This window comes from Taeniopygia guttata, chromosome Z (genome assembly GCF_048771995.1).
Source record: "Taeniopygia guttata chromosome Z, bTaeGut7.mat, whole genome shotgun sequence".
NCBI classification, from domain to species: Eukaryota; Metazoa; Chordata; class Aves; order Passeriformes; family Estrildidae; genus Taeniopygia; species Taeniopygia guttata.
Window position 1 is genome coordinate 7,489,691 of NC_133063.1, and position 20,195 is coordinate 7,509,885.

The 20,195-nt window shown below is 40.9% G+C and overlaps 1 protein-coding gene across 10 annotated transcripts in view; it reads left to right on the forward strand.

Annotated features, from left to right (window-relative positions):
• NRG1 (neuregulin 1) overlaps window positions 1–20,195 on the forward strand; it is a 455,187-nt gene that overhangs the window by 291,382 nt on the left and 143,610 nt on the right. For all 10 annotated transcript variants that reach the window (XM_072921880.1, XM_072921873.1, XM_072921874.1 and 7 more), the window contains one exon: window positions 19,401–19,578. In XM_072921880.1, coding sequence (XP_072777981.1) covers window positions 19,401–19,578 — 178 coding nt within the window. The remainder of the gene's footprint in view (window positions 1–19,400; window positions 19,579–20,195) is intronic.

The window sequence follows — 20,195 nt, forward strand, 5'->3', positions numbered from 1 at the left end:
CATCAGGGGAGTGTAGAAATGTCCAAAGTAATGAGTTCACTTTGAGTTTTTCTTTTTTAAAGCTGCAGTTGGTTGACAAATCCCTAAACCAATTAAAGAAATACCAAGCAGCCTCAGAATTGCTTTGTTTCATGGCACATTTCATAATATTTCTCACAATCAGTTTCATGGCAAAGCTTAATTCATTTCAGATGCCAATACTCGAGGCACAAATAAGAGCTATAAATCCCTTTGGAGTTGAGGGATAAGGAACAACTTGAGGTATTTAGAACTGAAATTAGTTTGTGGGGCTATTTCCATTCAGAAAACTGTGGTGACTGCTGGCTGTACACCAGGGAGTAAGATAAGATAAAAACTACAAGACAGGATTACCCTTACAGTGTTTGCACATCTTCTCCTGACCATCAACAGGCCACATGTCTGTGCAGTAAGGCTGCTCAAGGGTTGTCATCATGGGATGACAGTGGAAAGCCCCACAACACCAGACCCAGCTCCTGCCAAAGTTTCTGTTGATGTCCAAGCCCCACCAGAGGAGCAAGAGGCAGCTTTTGAATCTGCATCACACCAAAAAGGCATCTCACCTGCTTCCACTGCAGCTTGCTGACCTGTAGGGCTTTACTGTGTCCAGGAGCATCACAGCCAGTGATTGCTGGCTATGTTTCTTTCCCCCATCACCCATAATCAGCTGCAGCTGAAGGTGGGATACTAGGCTAGTCTAGCTTTTTGTCTGATCAGAATGGTTATTTTTATATGTGACAAAAGACACTTGAGGATGAAGTGAAGAATGGGCATGTGGGCCTGCTTGACAAGGGAAATTAGTGGGTGTGGAGAGTTTTTCAAACAAGAGGGAAGGCTGTACACTTGACCAGGAATGACTCTACCAGCATCTCATGGCACCTTCCTTAAGCAGTTGTCTGTGTATCATGTTCTCAGTGCTCTGCTTCTGTCCTGTGTCTGCTTTATCTCTTTCACCAGAACCAGCGTCCACATTTCTAACTCAGTTCTTGCCTAGAGCATACTGTATGTAATGTTTCTAGGTAGTGATGTGGGGGTGGAAAGACCACATGAGGTCATAAAGTTTTTGTGGAGTTGCAATTTGATCCAAAAAGTGGATTACCAGGTGGTTCTTCAGAGAGGGATTGAGGAGTTTTATATTTAAATATGTAATTTAGTAAGGCCTTTTATTCCAGTAGATAATCAATTCAATTTATTCTCTAAATGTGCGTTTGTTTTACCATAGCATAATTCTAGGATGATGTTTAAATTGATCAGTAGATTGAATTTAACAAATTAAGAAATAAAAAGAAAATGATAAGACAATGCTACATATCATTTTTTCCCTAAGAAATAGGATTTTTCCAGACTACTGAGTAATAAAACCTTAAAAAGGCAAAACATTTATGATGCTTATTTTCATAAATTTACCTCTGTGTTGCAGAGAAGAGGGAGAGGAAATGCTCCAGTAACCAGCATGTGAACTCTCAGGGCTAGGATGGAAATAGCATCAGTCAGTAGGCTTTAATCAAGATGGGGTGGCAGAGAACCTTTGTAGCATTCTGCAAATGTCTGTACTGTTACTGAAATGGTTGTTAGCTCTCAGGGAGGCTTCTTGTAACAGAAGGTTCCCATGAAAGGGCATTATTCTCCTGTGAGCTGTAAACAGGGGTGCAACTGGTCATGGCTTGGCTGGGAGGCTGCTGGGTCTGCTCTGCAGCAGACAGAGCTTCTGGAACAAAGGTTGTGTTTTATTTCTGCTGTGTTTCTGAACAGAACCACTGAGTGCTGCTCCCCTACCCACTTGTTCAGGCATTCATCTGGGAGAATCAAATGCAGGCAAAAACGGCTTGGAAGGCAAGAGTCTGTGGTCAGTGGTCTGCTTATGCAGGGACACCTGGAAAGCTCATCCAAATAAGCTTTGAAGTGCATGCATTAAGTCATATTGGATCATCACTTGTGTTTTTTTATTATTTTTAGCTGTAAACCAGAAAGAATTAAGATCACTTTTTTCCTGAAGGTGTGTCCTTACTTAAGTGTAATGGAAGTACTTTAAATTCACACTTTGCATTAGTTCAGCAAAAGTTTTGCAGTCTGTCCTTGCACCACCAGCCTTAAAATGCCTTCCCCTTGGTGATGAACCCAGGAAAAGTTTGTGGCCCTAGCCAGGGGAAACCAGATGCAGTGTTGCTGTGGTATTACACATGAGATGTTATCCAGGGAGCCGGGTTGGGACCACGTTCAAAGGGACAAGTGAATTGTTGGAAAAGCAGGGACAGGACTGTGATTTATGGGGCTGGACATTGAGCAGTGGGGAAATGAGTGAATAGAGAGGTCCTCGGTGGAGACCTAGAAAAGGAGGGAGGAGAATGTGAGAGCAGAGAACTTGGGGAGCACAGTGTGTCTGGGAGATAGGGCTGCAGGAGGAGTAGGGGAGAAGCACGCTGTCATTTTTGGCTCGGTGGGAGACTGGAAGTGGGGAAAGGGGGGAAACTGAGATGTGACCGACGCACAACAAGGGAGGAATGAGTGGAGCAGAGAAGGAAGGTGGCCTTGCTGGGGGAGGAGAAAAGGCTGTTGATACAGATGGTGCTGGGCAGCCCTACTTCCCATGGGGTTAGCCGGCAAATTGGCTTCCCTGACACCCTCATCATCTCCTCCTTAGCCATGCTGTTGCCATGCAGTGACCATGGAAACACAATTTTCTGACTGTTCTAGGGTGGTAGCTGTAATGACAGTGGTAGTGAGTATGGACAGAGGGGAGGGGAAGGCAAGCAGCTGTGCAGCAGGGGAAGTTGCCTGAGTACAGTAATCGTATTTGGCAGGTCAAGGGTGAACCGTGGCCTGCGGGAGTTGTACAATGCCCAAGGCTAGCAAAGTGGTGTTATAATAAACCCCAGATGTTTCCGCTATTTACAGTGTATATGTTATGTTTAAACCTGAAAATGCATCCTAGGATCTGGTGGGTAGGGAAACAGTTATTAGCTGCTTGGAAATGACTTGCTGGTAATGTATCTGTTCCCCCTTGATATTAGCTGTTGCCTGTTTAAAATATAAATCTTCTAAGCAGCGACCCTCGTGAGCAGCTTCTTTGCCAAACCAGTGGTTCCATTCAGCTTCGTGAGGAGCAGCAGGTTTTCCCTGATGGGTTTCTGCATCCCGGGCACAGCAGCGCTGGGAGCCGTGCTCCTTGATGTGGGAGAGGCTGTCAGGCAGGGGAGCACAGCCAGCCACAGGTGTGCACTGCTTAATTTCCCCAGACTAATTATTTTAGAGCTGGGAGGTGGGAGCCAGAACCCTTGTGGTATGTCACGGGCCACAGCAGAACTTTTGAACAAGCATTTAAGAGGAGGAGAGGATTGAGCTGATCAGGCTTTTATGCCGAAACAATTACTTGCCTATAAGCAAAACTGTGAATTTGTGGCCAAATCTTTGCACAGATGATCCAGGTGATCAGTCCTACAGATGGTCCAGGAAAGGCACTCAAAATATTAACATTTAAAGTGAATGAGTTCAGCTGTGGGAAGGCTGGGAGTGAAGATTCCTTTTTAGAGATGAATCGTTCTGAGTGAATTATACCAAAGCCGCACAAATTTGGAAGAGACATTTTTGCTTCAATATTTTATTGGATTTAACAATTCCAAGAAAAATGCACTCCTTTAGTAAATCCTTAATATTTCCTCACGCACATCCCCTGCTGGACTTTGATTCTATATCCACCAGTCTGCACCGTGCCACATTCCTGCATCTTGTGGGCACTTGGGGTACAAAAGGACTTGTTTGGACCCCTCACCACAGGGTATACTGAGACGAGCCCTTTGTGTCAGGAGTGGAAGAGGAGGGCTTTAAGATAGGTTGTGCAAAAACATTGCTGAAGCTCGGGTAACAAACAGTTTGGGAGGAAAATGGCAAGAAATTGAGTCCTCACCCAGACACACACACCAGTGCTGTGCTGAGAACCCTTTTGCCCAGGATACGTGGGATGTGTGGGAGAGTGGAGTAGTCACATTACACAGCATTTGTCATGTCTTGATAAGGGGTTTGGGTCTGCATAAAAATGAATCTTGGGGCTTGGGGAGAAAACAATGCTGATTTTGAGGTTTTGTTGCATTTTTCTCCCTTATTTTCTGTTCCTACTCCAGAGTCCCTGTGCAGCTATTCCATCAAAAGTCTACTGTGGCTTTTATTAAGGGTGATGCCTTTTCTTCCTGAGCTTTATTGTCCCCCCACATCTCACGTGCCTGCCTTAGAGTGATTTTCTTGAATGTTAGCCCTGATGGACAACTCCCTGCCTAGACATCCAGTTTTACAGTATTTCACATCACACCTCATAAGAAGGGATCCAGTACAAGCATTCTGCTAGGCAGAGTGCCTGCATGATGATGTGAGGGACTCTTTGTACCTTTCTCTGATTCACTTGGACTCAATATTGTGGGTGAAGGACCGTTCATGTCAGTGGTTTCTAACATGATACTCCAGTTTAAAATGCAGTTAAGCCACACCAGTCAATATGAATTCGATGCCTGAGGTGGCTGAGTGTAAAATGTGAATTCACATCCCATCCTACTAACTAGCTTCCCCACATGGAAAGTCAAATGTGTAGAAATGTTATTTGCCTGAGATCTTCTTTGATTGGTTAGACTTACTTGTTTTGCTAACTGCAGAAAGGTTTTTTTCAGTGTTTTTCATCTCATTCAATATGATGACCAAGTCACAGTGAAATATATTGCTGAACAAGAGTTAAAACAGGGGAAAAAATACTTTTCTCTCTCAATCTATGCCTAAAACTGAGGTGACTTATTTTTTCAGGATGTGATGACCACTTATTCAAATGTGACTCATAAAGTCACTCCTAGTACTTACTTGTTTAGTGATCCTGTTGAGTCTGCATTCAAAACATGCTTTAATAAAATTTCTGCTTTTCTCATCTCTCAGGGGTCTGGTAGATTCAGCTAATGCCAAGTCCTTGTCTTGTGCTGCATTTTGATCTTTATCTATCCCTCTGCAGAATAATCAATAAGATAACTAATACATCAGATAACACATTATTTTCCAGTCTAAAATCAAAAATATAAGAATCTTTATTGTTCTTATAGAGATAGAATATCCTCAGAACTTGGAAAACTGAGTTACCAAATTGAAATTAAGGGCTATGCTTGGCTACAAATAAGGGTGTCATAAGATTTAGAAGCCAAAGGCAGTCTTTCTCCTTTTTCTTCTTTCTGGAGAAAGAGTGTTGTGTAAGAAAAGAAAAAGATGGTTAAAACCTGTTGTTTACAAGTTCAGTGCTTCCTCTGATTACTTAAAATTTTGCCTGGGGAACCAAGCCATGGGGATAAACAGCTGTCAAACATCTCAGTACTATCAAAACCAATGTCATCTCCTGAGCACTGATAAATACTGAGAAATTAAATTTAAAACTTTTTTTCTCTTTTTTTTTTTAAAATCGACTGAGAAAGGCTAAGATGAAGATACTGTGAGAAAGAGGGTACCTGGCCCTGGAGCTATATGCCTTTCTTAGTATAGAAACCTTGGCTTCCATGACTGTATTCTGTTCAGCCCTGGACAGGTCTGCAGAGGCTGCAGATGGAGGTGCCTTGCACTGCCCGATGAGATGATCACTTCCTTGGTGCTTTGCTGGATTTAGATCCTCCTCTATTCTCTCTTGACTCGTGTCAGGGTTGTTGCTGAGAATCCCTGAACACACAGTGTGTGCTCACTTCCTCTTCCTTCATTGCAAATAGCTTGATTGGTCTGTAGGCTTCAGGAAAACATTAATTTGATGCTGCTTTTCCTCAATCCTTGATCTGTTAGTTTGCTGCTGGAAATTCATGAAGCTCGTGGAATAAGCAGTATGTAAAAAGATCAGACCTGGAAATAACTTCTTGCAAAGTCCAAAGTGTGCCTTAAATTCTTTCCAGAAACAGTGATTAAAACAGAAAAATATGGTAGACTTTCAGGGTAATTATACTTTCGGGTTTTTTATGACGTTTTTCTGCCATTGGGTTTTATGATATCTTTCAGCAGCCAGATACAGATTAGGAATCAGTTAATACTTTGAAAACAGAATCATCTACAAAGTATTTTGCTCTATTAATTGTTTCAATTTCTCCTAACAGTAATGGTGTCCGGCTTGGTTACTTCCTACATAGAATTCCCTTTACAGCCAGAAGGGGGACTCAGGATATTAAATTTCAGCTGATGCAGTGAACTCATCCTTTATGTTCTTTTTTTCTGAGCATTGATTTCTGATACTATTGTGATTCTTCCTTGGCTTCTTCATCAATCTTTTATGGCTTTCGTTGTCATAGCTTTCATTATTATGTACTTAGCAGTGTGGGACAAGTTTTGCAGAAGGAAATACCAAAATGGACATTTGAACATGTCTGGAATCAGGTTCCAGTCTATCAGGAAGCAGTTTGTTGTATCACTTCTTTGTCTGTTTATCACAGGAGTTTTCAGCCCGTGTGTTGCTGCATCTCCCCAAGGGTTTATCTTCCCTCCAGTGTGTCAGCAGGATCCTGGATTGTCATTAATAAGGGTGTATTATTGGCTGTTGTGATATTCAAGCATGTGAGACCCAAGAGAGAGTCCTGGTTTGCTCAGTGGACTTCAGACCACAGTCCAGCTCATGATGAAAGAGAATAAATGAGCATTTCTGTGCAGAGATGTGCATGTTGCTTCATGTGCAGTGGAACAATCTGCGAGAGAACAGCCAGAAGTTTAAAAAAAAACCAAATACAAAGCAAACGGACAAAAAAGCCAGCAAAAAATAACAACAAGAACAACACCAAAACAACTTTTAGAAAAGACAAAGTGTGTGGATAGGTTATTTTAGGTAAACAACAGACTCAGCTTTTGCACAGTACCAAGGAGTGAATCCTACCTGCCACTGGGTTTCTTGTGAGACAGCCCTGTTATCTGTTGTGTCAACTTGCAGGACTGAGTGTTACTGGAAACTTAATACACCTGATAGTTCTCCTGCTGGGATTGCATAAGTTTCCCTTATAAAGCCCTGTTTTTAGAAACTCTTTTAGGATCAAGCTTTTATCTCTGATTTTTTTGTGTAGTATGAGTTTCATTCTCATGTCTTCTAGAAAAGTTGGACAAAAGAAATGACTGGCAGCCCCATCGAGTTCAGCTCAGTTGGGGATAAAGTTATGCATTCTGCCTGTTGTGTGCTATTTCCAGTGAAAATCTAGATTGTAATTTGACATGATACCATCTTTTTAGGATAATGTGGTTTTGTTTGGTTTATGAAAGACTGATCTGTGGGGGTTTTTGTTTTGTTTTGGGGGTTTGTTGGTTGATTGCTTGGGGAGTTGCATTTTTTCTGCTTTTTTTCTTTTTTTTCCCTTATTTTGTATTTTTTCACTTTTTTTCTCATTTTTTATTTTTCCTTTCCTTTTTCCTTTTTTCCTTTTTCCTTTTTTTCTTTTTTCCTTTTTCATTTTTACTTTTTCCTTTTTACATTTTCCTTTTTCCTTTTTCCTTTTTCCTTTTTCCTTTTTCCTTTTTCCTTTTTCCTTTTTCCTTTTTCTTATTCTTTTTCCTTTTTCCTTATCCTTTTTCCTTTTCCCTTTTTCCTTTTTCCTTTTTCCTTTTTCCTTTTTCCTTATTCTTTTTCCTTTTTTCTTTTTTCTTTTTCTTTTTTCTTTTTTCTTTTTTCTTTTTTCTTTTTTCTTTTTTCTTTTTTCTTTTTTCTTTTTCCTTTTTCCTTTTTCCTTTTTTCTTTTTTCTTTTTTCTTTTTTCTTTTTTCTTTTTTTTCTTTTCTCTTTTCTCTTTTCTCTTTTCTCTTTTCTCTTTTCTCCTTTTTTCCTTTTTTCTTTTTTTCTTTTTTCTTTTCTCTTTTTTCTCTTTTTTTTCTTTTTTTCCATTTTTCCTTTTTCTTTTTTGCTTTTGTCTTTTTTTTAAGATTATTTAATGATAAAAAAGACTGGCACTGTATAAGAATTAGTTTGAATGCTATACAAGTAGTCCCTAAGAGAGATTTGAACCTGCTTTCATTCTTGATCTCTTCTAGCTTGGGAAAGCATCCTTCCTGTGCCTGATAAGGAGCAGCCCCTCCTCTAACAGATTTTGAAGTTATTTACTTCAGATAGCTTCAGAGAGGCACAGTGGCCACATGTGATGAGGCTGGAGAATTTATTTTCTCCAAGAAATAGATAAGCAATCTGCCAGGCTGCTGCAGCATGCCACCAGCACCACAGGGTGGGAATCTTCTTGCTTTCTTAGCCTGGACTTTTTCCTGAGCAGTTGTCTCAGAGTATCCTTGTGTGAGACTTTCTATTCTGCTGTTATAGTAAGGATTATGTAGATGGCTGCTTTCACTGGAGCTCTCCTGTCCAAACCTGTGCAGAGCTGGTTTGAGGTCTGGTGTGACTCTGTGCAGCTTTGCTGCAGATTGATTTGCAGTTGTTCTGTTAGTGCTCTTCAGTAATTTCTCAGGAGTAAAAAAGCACATTTTATGCTGCATGCTGTGTGTATGCAATCCACATGATTCATGACTGAAGTTGATGCCTTAGAAGTAAAAGCAAAGGAAAAGTTTCCTGTTGCACAATCTACAACAAACCGAAAGTTCTAGTAGATATTACATGGAACAGATAAACCACAGAAGATGATACACAAAAATCTCCAGCTCATTAGTAGAAAAATGATTGTTTTGTACTGAATGCTATTTTCCCTGAGAGTGATACAAAATATAGGCTAAGGAAAGTCTTGGACATTGCGCTGGTTAGTCCTTTTGTGCAGAAGTTTATGATCACATTGATGTCTTTCTACCCTGAATGCTGAATGCATGTAAGAGTATTAGCACATAAAAGTCATTGTCATTAAAGTCAGATTTCTTAATGATGTTGAAGCAGAGAGAGCATTGCCTCTAGAAGGACCTGTTAGGACTAATTTAATCCAAAAGTTTATTGATTCAACTTAATTTATTAGAGAATTGATTTTAATGTGAGTTTAATCATAGATCAGCTTTAAGTCAGTTTAAATTTGTTCACAATGAGACTTTGCATTGGTTTAAATATAATTGATTTATGTTTTAATTAGATCCCTGCAAATTTGGATATAGATAAGGTCGCTATATTTTCCTTTCAGTAAAACTGCAGCACATTTCTCCATCTTCTGGGGTGAAAGTCTAGCTGTGACGAATCAATGACAAAGCATTTTATTTTCACAGGGCCTGAATTTTACCTTAGTTGTGTGGTGGGCCTTCAGTTCTTATCATATAGTCAGTAAAGCCCTGGGTACTGGAAAATTGATATAATCAATTTTCAGGGTGTGATTTTATCCAAAACTGTGACACACAGAAACCACTTGTAAGTTTAAAAAAAGTACTGGGGGGAAGGGAATTTTACTTGATTTACCACGTCTTTATTCTTTTTGCTAGCAGGCTGTTCAGAATTTATGTGGAATTTATTCTCCAGCTCCTTTTTAGCTAAAATTTACCATATAAATGCTGTTCTGCTAATGGACACTCTAGACTGGGGAATAGACTTGGTAAATTATACACGTTGCGTACTACCCTTCGTATCTTTGAGCTGGTCCACAAGGTTCACTGGTGGCTTCTACATAAGGAATGTCATTGTTCTACAATAAAAGCTGTAATTCCTCCTTGGCAGTAGCCACTGGTGGCCACCGTCACAAGGGTTAGAGGGTTACATGACAACCAAATGTTTGATGCATGTTTTAGTCTTTTTCAAGTGCTCATAGATTTTAAGGCCACTGAGAGATTTTGACAAAAGGTTGACCTGGCAGCGTGGCCTACATTGTGGTAGACCCAAAGCTCCAGGCTGGACTTGATGGCCTGGACAGTTTTTCTGTATTTCTGTGAAGATTCCACTCCTGTTGGGACCACTACCATTCACACACATTTCCCAGTATACAATTCCAGCACCTACTAGTGCTGGATTATACTTCAAAAAGCCATATAATTTTGCCTATATAACTTTTTAACTTTGCCTAGACTCCAAAACCATTTCAGAGGTGCATAATTTGTCTTGTCCCTCCTCCAGTGATTGCTGCACCACGGCGTGTATCTGCACGCTTTACTTATCATGTGCTTATGGATTTTTGGAGGCTGGCCTTTAAAAGGATGTCTAATCTTATAAAATAATTTAGCCAGTGGGGAGATTTCCAATTATGTATTTTTACAAGTCGTTCCCAAATGCAAGTATTTAGCAGTATTTTGTAAGAATTTTGTTCAAGTTCTCATTTGTCTGAAGATAGCACGTACATTTTCAAACAGTTGTGATATAAGTGCTTCCTTTTCACTACAGTTTCCATTTCTGATTTGCCAGAGCTGCAGAGTATAAATGTGGAGTTCAAGTATGTTGGAAGTAAATTATATTGAAGGGTAGATGATGAGATCTCTCTGCCTGCTTGCAAGTCCATAAAATGCCATGTTTAAATTTTTGCTGAGCTGGGTTTGAGTTCATGAATTTTTTGCAATGCCCAGGTGTATCCTGTTCCCTGATTCCTGAGATGTGGCAAATGGCTTTCTGTCTCATTGGCTAAAGGGTTTGCATTTCTCCTGGTAGCAAAAAAAAAAAAAAAAAAAAAAAAGGGAAAAAAAAAAAAAGGAAGATTTTTTTTTCAACAGGCTCTTCCAAGTTAGGGCCACATTCAGTGACCTGGACTAGTTGTGCTTTGTCTCTGGGGAAGAACACATCCTTTTGCTTCAAGTGTATCACTTCTGGAATTGTCAGACCTTGTGATTTTCCCTTTAACATGCAGGTACAAAAGCAGTCACATTTCAAATTGAGTAGAGGGCAGGGGACATTGAATTTTCAGCTGTTATGTAGCTGAGATGGGGCTGGCACTTTGTCTACTCTGTCTGTGATCAGCACCAGAAGAAAATTATTAGAAAACCTTTGCGTTTGCAGTGGAAGAATTACTGTTGCTTCCCAGTCTGTGCAGTCTTTTAGTACACAGATGTTTTTGTAGGCCTACATCTTTCTCCAGCCTGTGCTGAACACCCACACAAATCCTAGAAAGGGAGTATTGCTAGGAGAGCTGACCACAAAGAATTTAAATGAGAGGAGGAAAAGGAAAGTGGCGAATGAGGAACCATACCCACAGTGTTAATTTTGACTTCTGCATAAGCAAGCCAATGTCTTGAAAGTTTCAAAATTCTTCACACTGCCGTAAATATTTTATGCAGCCAGTAATGCAACAGCAGCTTGTTCATTTTGATGCTCCAATTAATCTTGGTTTTCCCAAATTTATTTCTGTGATTTGATTTTCTTTCTGTTCATGTCAAGCAAGCCAGCATACAGGTTTCAGCTTAGGTTTTCCACCTTCCCACCCCAAAATTTCAGCATGGATGAGTGGTTCTTTGTGCAGAGGAACAATAGCGGTCAAATGAACCTCCTAAACCCAGCTGTCTTGGGATATCCAGACATTTTCTCATCTATTTTGTAAAAAGTTTTGGCCTCTGTGTGAACTTTGTGAGAGGGGGGATTGTGTCGGTCTTTGGGGAGTAGCTGTTTTGGGGAATTCAGTTTTGTTTCTTCCTGTATGCTGATTATTCATTCCAGTGGTTATATCCCTAAACTCAGATTACTCCTGTGTCCTAATTGGTGGTGGCAGTGACTGGCTCTGTGAACCCATGGAGGAGAAGGTGATTAGTGGTGACCTATTAAGGTAACCTGTATTCCACATTCTGGGTATTGCCTTCTGACCACAATTTCCATTGTATTTCACCTGTCACGGCACTCCCTACTCCCTATGTTTTTTCATTTTTTAATAAGATATCCTTGTGGACAGCAGATCCTTCTGGTTTTCTTGTTCAACATGGAAAAGTATTTTAATACAAGGAAAGCTTATGTGCATACAGTGACCATAACATTGTCTGATGTTACTGAAATTCTGCTTGATGCAGGGTGTTTCTCCTATACATATATGATTGAGCTCTCGCTGGTGGAGTAGGGACAATGTGCCATACTGAATAAGAAATATCTCTGACCAGGAATGTAAAAGTGTGCTGACAGTGTTGCTGGATGTGTATTGTTACTCCTTCTCTTAAGACTTCCACAGCCTCAGGAGGAGGGGGAGGATTTTTAGGCATGTAAAAGCCTGCCATGGGTAGATCTGCACTGGGCAATTTATTGGCTGAGTCATGGTACACTTTGTCTGGGAAGTGGAACTACTGCAGGATCAGAAAATGCTGCAAAGCCAAGAGAACAAAGCCAGAAGCAAAAATGGGCTTCTGTGACTGGGATCAGAAGAAAGCAATGTCCTTTGCATGTGAGAATCACAGCTTTGCTGGAGCAGTGTGAAGAGAAGGAGCGTGGTGGAGAAATGCTGAAAGGGTGGAGAAGCAACTGGAGGCCAGAGATAAAAACAAGAGTTACAAAATATAATACGGTGCACAGGATTTGCAAAGCTTACAGACTGGACACACAGAAATCTCTGTGTTTTCTGATGATGTCAAAACAGGAGTAGACCAGAGAATATGAAATCGGAGAGGGAGGGGAGAAGATGGCTGTAGCACTTTTGAGACCCTGAAGCCAGAAAGGCTACAGCTCTAATGAAGCTATTTAAAAAAGGAAATTCTGCCAAAAAGAGAGAGAGAAAAAAAAAAGAGTTGCCGAAGAAGTGGATTTTCATCAGAGAAATATCCTCTGAATTTATACCATTTGTTTGGGTTTTTTCTTCCCAACATGATCTTAGGAAACACCAATGTAGCTACACAAGTACCACAGCTGAGACCCAAAGTTTAAGTTTTCCGTGCTCCTCAGTCCAGTGATTTGCTGAACCTTACATCTCTGGCCATAAAGTGAAGGCTGAAACCCCAACAAGTTACCGGAGTAGTTGCAGCCTTTGCTTTTACGTGGTTCTATCAGTTGCACTGCCCTCTGCTTGATGAGTTACTGAATGGCTTTTTTTTCAAGAAAAAATAGAGATTAGTGCTTAACATTCTTACACTGGAGAGCAAACAAGACAAGGAGATATATGTATGGTATGACAAAGTGCCACATCATTCCTTCTTTCACCTCACTTCAAGGCACACAGCCTGAGTCAAACTTGTAAAATCCACAGTCCTGAGCTGAAATTCAGCTCCTAAATCGAAAGTGGCTTCATGTGAAAAAAAAATTTTAAATTACTGAGTACTTGCAAATACCCTTGAAGTCCATGGGACTTACTCTGCACAGCATTTCTGTGCTTGGCTTACTTTAAATTTAGTGTTCAAATAAAGATTCTGGACTCCCCTTTTATGCATCTAGGTGTATAAAATATGGACATGCAGATTCTTCCATCAACTTTACAAGCTGTTTTCCCTGAATCACTTTTTGGATATCAATTATATTTGTTTTACACTCTCCCACATTTTCAGTCTGTGTGATCAGGTTTTTGTATCGACAGTGTCTTAACAGGATCATCAAAGCTTACCAGGGATGCAGCCGGTTGGAGTCAGCTGAGGCACTAAGAATCAGAGGACAGAGAATTTAATGTAATCAGGCAGTGTGTTCCTGCAGTCATGATCATCAATAAATAAATTAGGTGTTGACCTTTAAATCATACTCTTTAGGTTAGACACTTTCTCACACCCAGCTTCTCTTGCAAAACCTACATTTTGCTTTGAACACAGGTCTCTGTCTCTGAGGAGGCCTAAGTTCAGAAACTGATACCTTGAGTGTCTGCAGGAGAATGGGCAGCCTGTCATTATCATGTTACACTGAATAAATGGTGCTCTCAGGCTGTCCTCCCAGACACAATCTTTCTAGACGTGCTGCTTTGTCACTGCCATGCTTTTTCATGCTGCTGGAGATGCTTTTTGCTTGTTGAGTGGAAGTGGGGGCAGGACTAAGACCTACTCTATGTACAGAGTACTTCTTCCATATGCCCATTTTCAGTGTCCTGTTGAAAATCCTGCCTTCCCTGGGCCATATTATTAATTGGCCTGTGGTACTCTCCCTGGCAGCGTTTACTGGGCTTGTGACAGAGAGAAGGCATGCAAAGATTAATGCAAGCTCACAGAGCAGTTTCATGGCTGGGGTAAATATCCATGAACACTGGCATGACACAGCATGAACTTAAAAGCGACTCATGCCAAATAAGCAAATATTTTAGGTAGAGATCTATGCATTTGTTGGTGCAGCATTACTTTGACAGGACCAAGTAAGACTTCAGTACCGCCATACCTAAACCTGTTTATCAGATTAGGAGCTGTCTTTGTGACTGGCTTTTGGGAGTAGTTACTCTGATTTATAGAGGCATTTGCTGCTTCCATGCTGTTCCAGTGTTAAAGAGCATGGCTGTATTGCTGTATCTCTCTATTGCTCTATTTCTTGGCTCCTGACCATGTTGCTAGCCATTCCTTTGGTACTCGCCTTTATTTTGGCCTTTGCAATACCTAAAATTTCTGTAAAAAATTCATTTTAGCATTACTAGAAGGAATTATATTCTGTGGGTGTCAGTTTTATGTGACATTTCAAGATAAATGCCAGGTTTGTATTTTTCCTTTTGCTCTTCTGTGCAGACAAAAGTATTCAAATATCAAAACCCAGACCTGAAATGTATCTGGCAGCATTTTCAAAATAATTCAGAAACTCCCATTAAGTAGCCAAATAATTTGTTTGGTTTTTCAGTCCTTCAGCTCGTATTCAGTTACTCTGGTATTTTGGAGAGCTGGGTGTTTGGGATTATTTTCTATCATTTCGCACAGTGTTTTATCTTGTAGGTAATCTGCACAGAGACTCAGCATGCTTGCAGGAAATAGTCAGATTTTAAAATGTGTTCAGAATTCAAATGAGTGACTAGTAAGAGGATTAAAACCAAGAGAAGCAACACAAATTTTTGTGGCTTTTAATTGTTTATTTGTTTGTGGATTTTCGTTGTTGTTTGGCTTGGGGATTTTATTTGTTTAGCTAGGGTTTTGGGTGGGGGCTTTGCAGGGAGGCTTTTTGTCTAAGTTGGAGCAGTGTACATTTTAAAATGCAGCATATATCTTTAGAAAACTTGGTCTGCTGATGGTAAACCTGACCTTGATTATAATCTCATATGCAAGTGGAGAAGGCTTTTGGAAATAATGTAATTTTTCCTGCATTACTTCCCTGCCTTGAGCATTATGCAGAAGAAGAAAAAAAAAAAGAAAAGAAAATTTAAAAAAAAAAAAAGAAAAAAAGGGCAGTAAATCTGAGGCCAAGGCAATGGTTGTTATTCCTACGGCTTTCTATTACCCCTCACCAAGCTGTTGGTCACAATTCTGTGCAGCAAACTCTGCACATGTGCCTACTGGTAAGCATGCCTAATACATTCCTGTGCTCAGGCTCTGAAAAGGCTTTGCGCCTTCCTAGGGAAAGAAAAGACAGGGAAATAAAAACAACCACTCATGGAATTTCAGCTGAGTGTGGTTGTGTGATAATATTTTGCAGGTTTCCTGTTTAATTTGTTCAATGTGTTGAGCTTCCATGCAGATTAACTGTACAATCAAGCACTGAAAGTGAGGAGATTGATGTTCTTTGCCAAACTCACAAGTCCGGGGAGAAGGAGTTATCTGCACTCATACATTATCAGTGAGTCTTTTGCAGAGAGAATATGGAAATTCGTGTTCCTTATCTGCAGTGATACTGTGCAGGCCAGCAGACGTGAGTTTCTGAAAAAAATTGCTAACAAAATGACAGCTATTCAAGCCATGTTAATAAAGAAAGATCTAACACCTTGCTTGCTTTTGCCTGTTAAACCCTTCCAATGTGTGCGGCTTTGCTGACACAACTAGTCCACTGCTTTGTGTTCTCTCGCTGTTATCACCTTTGTTGCTTTCTTAGAAAGTCTGTCAAAGCAGGGGAGGTCCATGGGTCACAGAGAGACATCCTGACTGGGTAGTGTGAGAAGCCTGGGTGCCTTTCTGTGTGTCTAATTGACTCTTAAATGTGAGGCCCTACCGCATTTTGGCACAAGGAATACAGATAAAGTAGATGCCCCGCCAGGTCTTTCATTCAAGCAGCTCCTCTCTCAGGGTACTTCCACACTTAGTTTATGCAGTTTCTCTTCAGGATTTGTCTGTTTTCTTTGCTCCCTTGTCACTCTGTGATGGACAGCATGTGTAGGGGCTCTGCTGGTGCCGTACCAGAGCTGCTCACAAAGGCATTGCCCAAATAGTGACCTGTAGGAAATGCTGTTGAGGCTCCCTTCCATTTTCAATTTGGCTGAGTCCTTATGTCCCTGGTGGCACTTCAGCATGTAGGAAATGCAGAGAGCATTTTCTTGGCCCTTCCTGCCTCACTCCTGCCTGCCATGGGCAGTCTCACACAGCGGGCAGAAGCCTCGCCGGCAGCAGGAGCGGTCCTGCGTGACAGGCACAGCAAGGAGGAGAGGAAAGGAGCCAAGCTGGCAGGAGATGCTGAGGGAACAGAGGGGGAAGGGGTGAAGAGGCAAGGGGAGGGCAGTATCCATGTCTAGTTATAAGCATTTTTGTCTCTTCTAAAAGCATTTTTACCCTGCAGACGAGGTCCTGTCTTACCAGCACCACAGAATTGGCACAGACTGTGATGAAAGTCAGCTCCCTCTTGCAACAGTGGAAGCTGTAGCTGATCTTCATCCAAGTGTACAATGCTGTAGTTTTATCAGCACAAGCTTTCTCATATGCCTGGCAGGTCTGATTAACTTTTGCAAAACTGCGACTGAAAGGAAACAAACACAGTGTAAATGAAAAGAATAAAAAAAAAAAACCAAGAAAAAAATCTCCTTTCTGTCGTGTCTGTGAACAGCTTTTACTCTTTTCCCTGGAGAGCCTTCATGCTTGGACAGCGAGTTACTGTGAATTAGTGAGGGTCACTGCCATTGATTAAACCCTCTTTTATGTTTCCCGGTAACTCCTGAATTATGGCAAGAGTTGAGCATATTAATTTAACGCTTTTCTTTCTTTCACTGACAGCTCTGATGGTGGAAAAAATCTGCAAGTCATTTTGAGCAGATAATACTGAATTAAAATAAAAATCAAGAACAAAATGGCATCTCTCTTTTATTCCCAGTTTTGCATTGCTATGTTGAAAGGACAGTCAATAACTAGTTGAAGTACTTAGCACAAGCACAAAAATTTTCATCCTTGCAACTGTGGTGGTGCTTTTAATTTTTGCAAGATGCAGGCTAGTACTATAACAATTAAAGATGGTCATATAAGGACTATTGTCTTTGTATTTCAAACCTCTGCATCTCCTTTTCTTACATAGTGACAAAAGACGAGATTTAACTCTTCAATGACAGAATGAAACTATTAGCACAAGCCTCAGTAGTAAAGGCTCTTACTTAATGATAATTTTGTTGGACATTTTAAGCATTATTAGCCTACAATGTTATATTCAGACAATATTTACATGTGTTCTTATATAAATGTGTTTATATATATATATATATATATACAAACACACACTCGTAAAAGTGTATGTATTTAAACATATTGGTTTCAGGATGGTGTGTGGGCATTTGTTTTTCCAAAATCAAAAGTTGTTTTCATAGCATTTTGAGAACACACTGAAATTTCCAAAATTATTCAGGACAGTGGGAGAAAATGGAAACCAACATATGAGAAGATTTTCTTGTCATGAAATGCTGGGCCTTTACCGATCCATCCCATTGGAATGCTGATAGATGTGCCTGCCCTGTGTGTACAACATCCTTGGATGCCATTCCCAGAGAAGTGTCCCTCTCAGACATTTTGCTGATGTCTAGAACACTTCCTGCCAGAAACTTGCTGTCCATGCCAGCAGAGGTGCATGGAAAATTGTCACCTTCCTGTTAATCGGGAGTTTTTTAATTAAGGAAAGCTACTTTGTCCATTTTCTGTCTTCTGCTGGTGTCACTGCTGGTATCACCTCATTTACTCACTCACTGCAGACCACATTTTCCCAAGCACCACTGTTTGTGCTGCTCTGGGCTCAGTTTCCAGGAAATTAAAGGTTTCCCTGTACTTTCCTGGGGTGAGAAAGGCTGCCTTACATGTGGGACAGGCCACACTGCTGCCTTCAATACTCACTCATTGGACATGTGCATTATCAGTCCTTTATTTAGGCTTCTCATAATTATGGTTATGATGCTGCTGATTGTTTTTTTGTCTTATTGGAATAATAATTAGGGGCAACTGTTGTCAGTAAGTCCCCACAAACACACAAGGAGCAGATACATAATCAAGAGTGTCCAGCTTCTTAGGACATTTTCTTGTACAGGGCTCTGTCACAGATGTTTTGGTGTCTCTTTGAGTGCTCCTAGTCTGCATGTTATGGAGAACCATTTGACCACAGTGGCTGTTTGTGTCCTCAGACAATATTACAGCTGTTCAAGAAACAAAATGCCCTGCAGCTGGAAGCACTGCATGGCCACAGTGACTCCCTGGAGGCTCAGGCAGAGCACAGCTGAGCCAGGACGGGCTTAGAGGCTATCACCCATCCACACCCCTGCTGCAGTACTCCACATTAGCCCTCTCCAGCTGTGTGGTAAAGGTGTTATCTTAAGCCTTATACCTTAAGGTCAGGTGTAGGTGTTTTACCTATGCACTGGAGCACAGTAGTGGCTGGTTTGCAGCTAAAGCATGGGGTCAAGTGAAGGGTAGCATCTCACGGGGGGACTGCATCTTCTTGTGAAGCCTGTGCTCGAAGACTAGTACTCACGTGGAATTTTAGAGGTCTATAATTTAGAAAGCCTGAAATGGTTGGAGGTATACGCGTACAAGAAATGTTATTGCTACGACACAGTAGAAATTGAGATGCATCAGCTGGAACCTTACAGTGTGTTGGCTGAGCCTTTTCAATGCAGTGCCCCCTTCTGGGTCCAAAATACCCTTAATTGATATTGATTCTGTTGATGGGCTTCCAAGCCTGTTGTCTTTTGCCTCAGGGAAAGGATATGGCCAAGCTGAGGTTTGAGGTAGGTGTATAATGTGGGTTGTAATGTTTGGCTGGAACAAAAGCCTTTCCCTGACATGAGGGAGGCTGTAGAGTTTATATTTATGTTTTTGACTCCCTGTCAGAGCAGTTGCACCTGGAGCTTTTGGTAGCCCATAACCCATAGCAATTGAAATTAGTAAAGCAGCAAGATAGCCTCCCTTTGCCTTTCTGTGTTGCCAGTCAGAGGTGCCTGCCACAATGTGCTGTCTTGTGCCTAGGTGCACACAATAAAATAATGTTTTGCTCCATGCTGTGTTCAGAACCAGCACTTTGGTTCTCACTGTAGCTTACAAATTGTAAGACTGTCATAGGAGATCTCCAAAGCATCAAAGTGGGCTGCCATTGAGTGTGCCCTTATGCTTTAAGGACAATACAGATCCTTGTTTTTCAGGGTTTCTGCTGAAGCACTGCTAGTCCGGTTGGGGTTTCGCCGTCCATGGTTTGCCTAGCTCAACTTGAGTAAGCGTTTTCCCTTTTGAGGATGGCCTAATCACCACCACATTCTTTTATTTCTTTAGTGGTGCCCCTCAAATTGAAGGAAATGAAAAACCAAGAGGCTGCTGTGGGTCAGAAGCTAGTGCTAAGGTGTGAAACCACTTCAGAGTATCCTGCGCTCAGATTCAAATGGTTAAAGAATGGGAAGGAAATAACCAAAAAAAACAGACCGGAAAATATCAAGATCCCAAAAAAACAAAAGTAAGTACAAAGTAATATCTTTCAAGTGGGGCTGGGGGGGCTGGGAAATGATGTTCTCCAGAACGTAAGCATTGAGGGAGTTAAATGCAGTAACACAAAGCTGAAAGCTACGAGTTACAGAGGAAGAAAATGTAAAAACAGAAACCAATATTATTGTTCCTGAAAGTATGACTGATGTGTGAGTGTGATATAAATATTTCATAATTAATTTTCCCTTCTCAATTTCTATTTGTTTTCCGATAGCCAAAGGCTATGATTTCAACCAGTAAACCTTGGAGACAGGCCATTTTTTAAACTGCTAACAAGAATAGAATTACCCTTGTTTATTATCTAAAATCAAAGAACACTTAAAATCACCAAAGGGTTGCAGATTCTGAAATATTTTAGAGATTTTATTTTCCAGCAGTTTAATCCTTTAGAAGGGCTGAATGCTGTCCTCATTAGTTCTGAATGTCTTATGCAAGCATGCAGGAGTCCTTTACCAGAGGCATTCCTGCACTTGCAGAACAAGGCTGTGGTGTAGCAGATGTCAGACAAATAGCAAAGCATGCAAACACTGTCCTCCTGCCTGGTGGTAAGTGCCCCCTACGTGTGACTGGTGACCAGCACCAGAACAT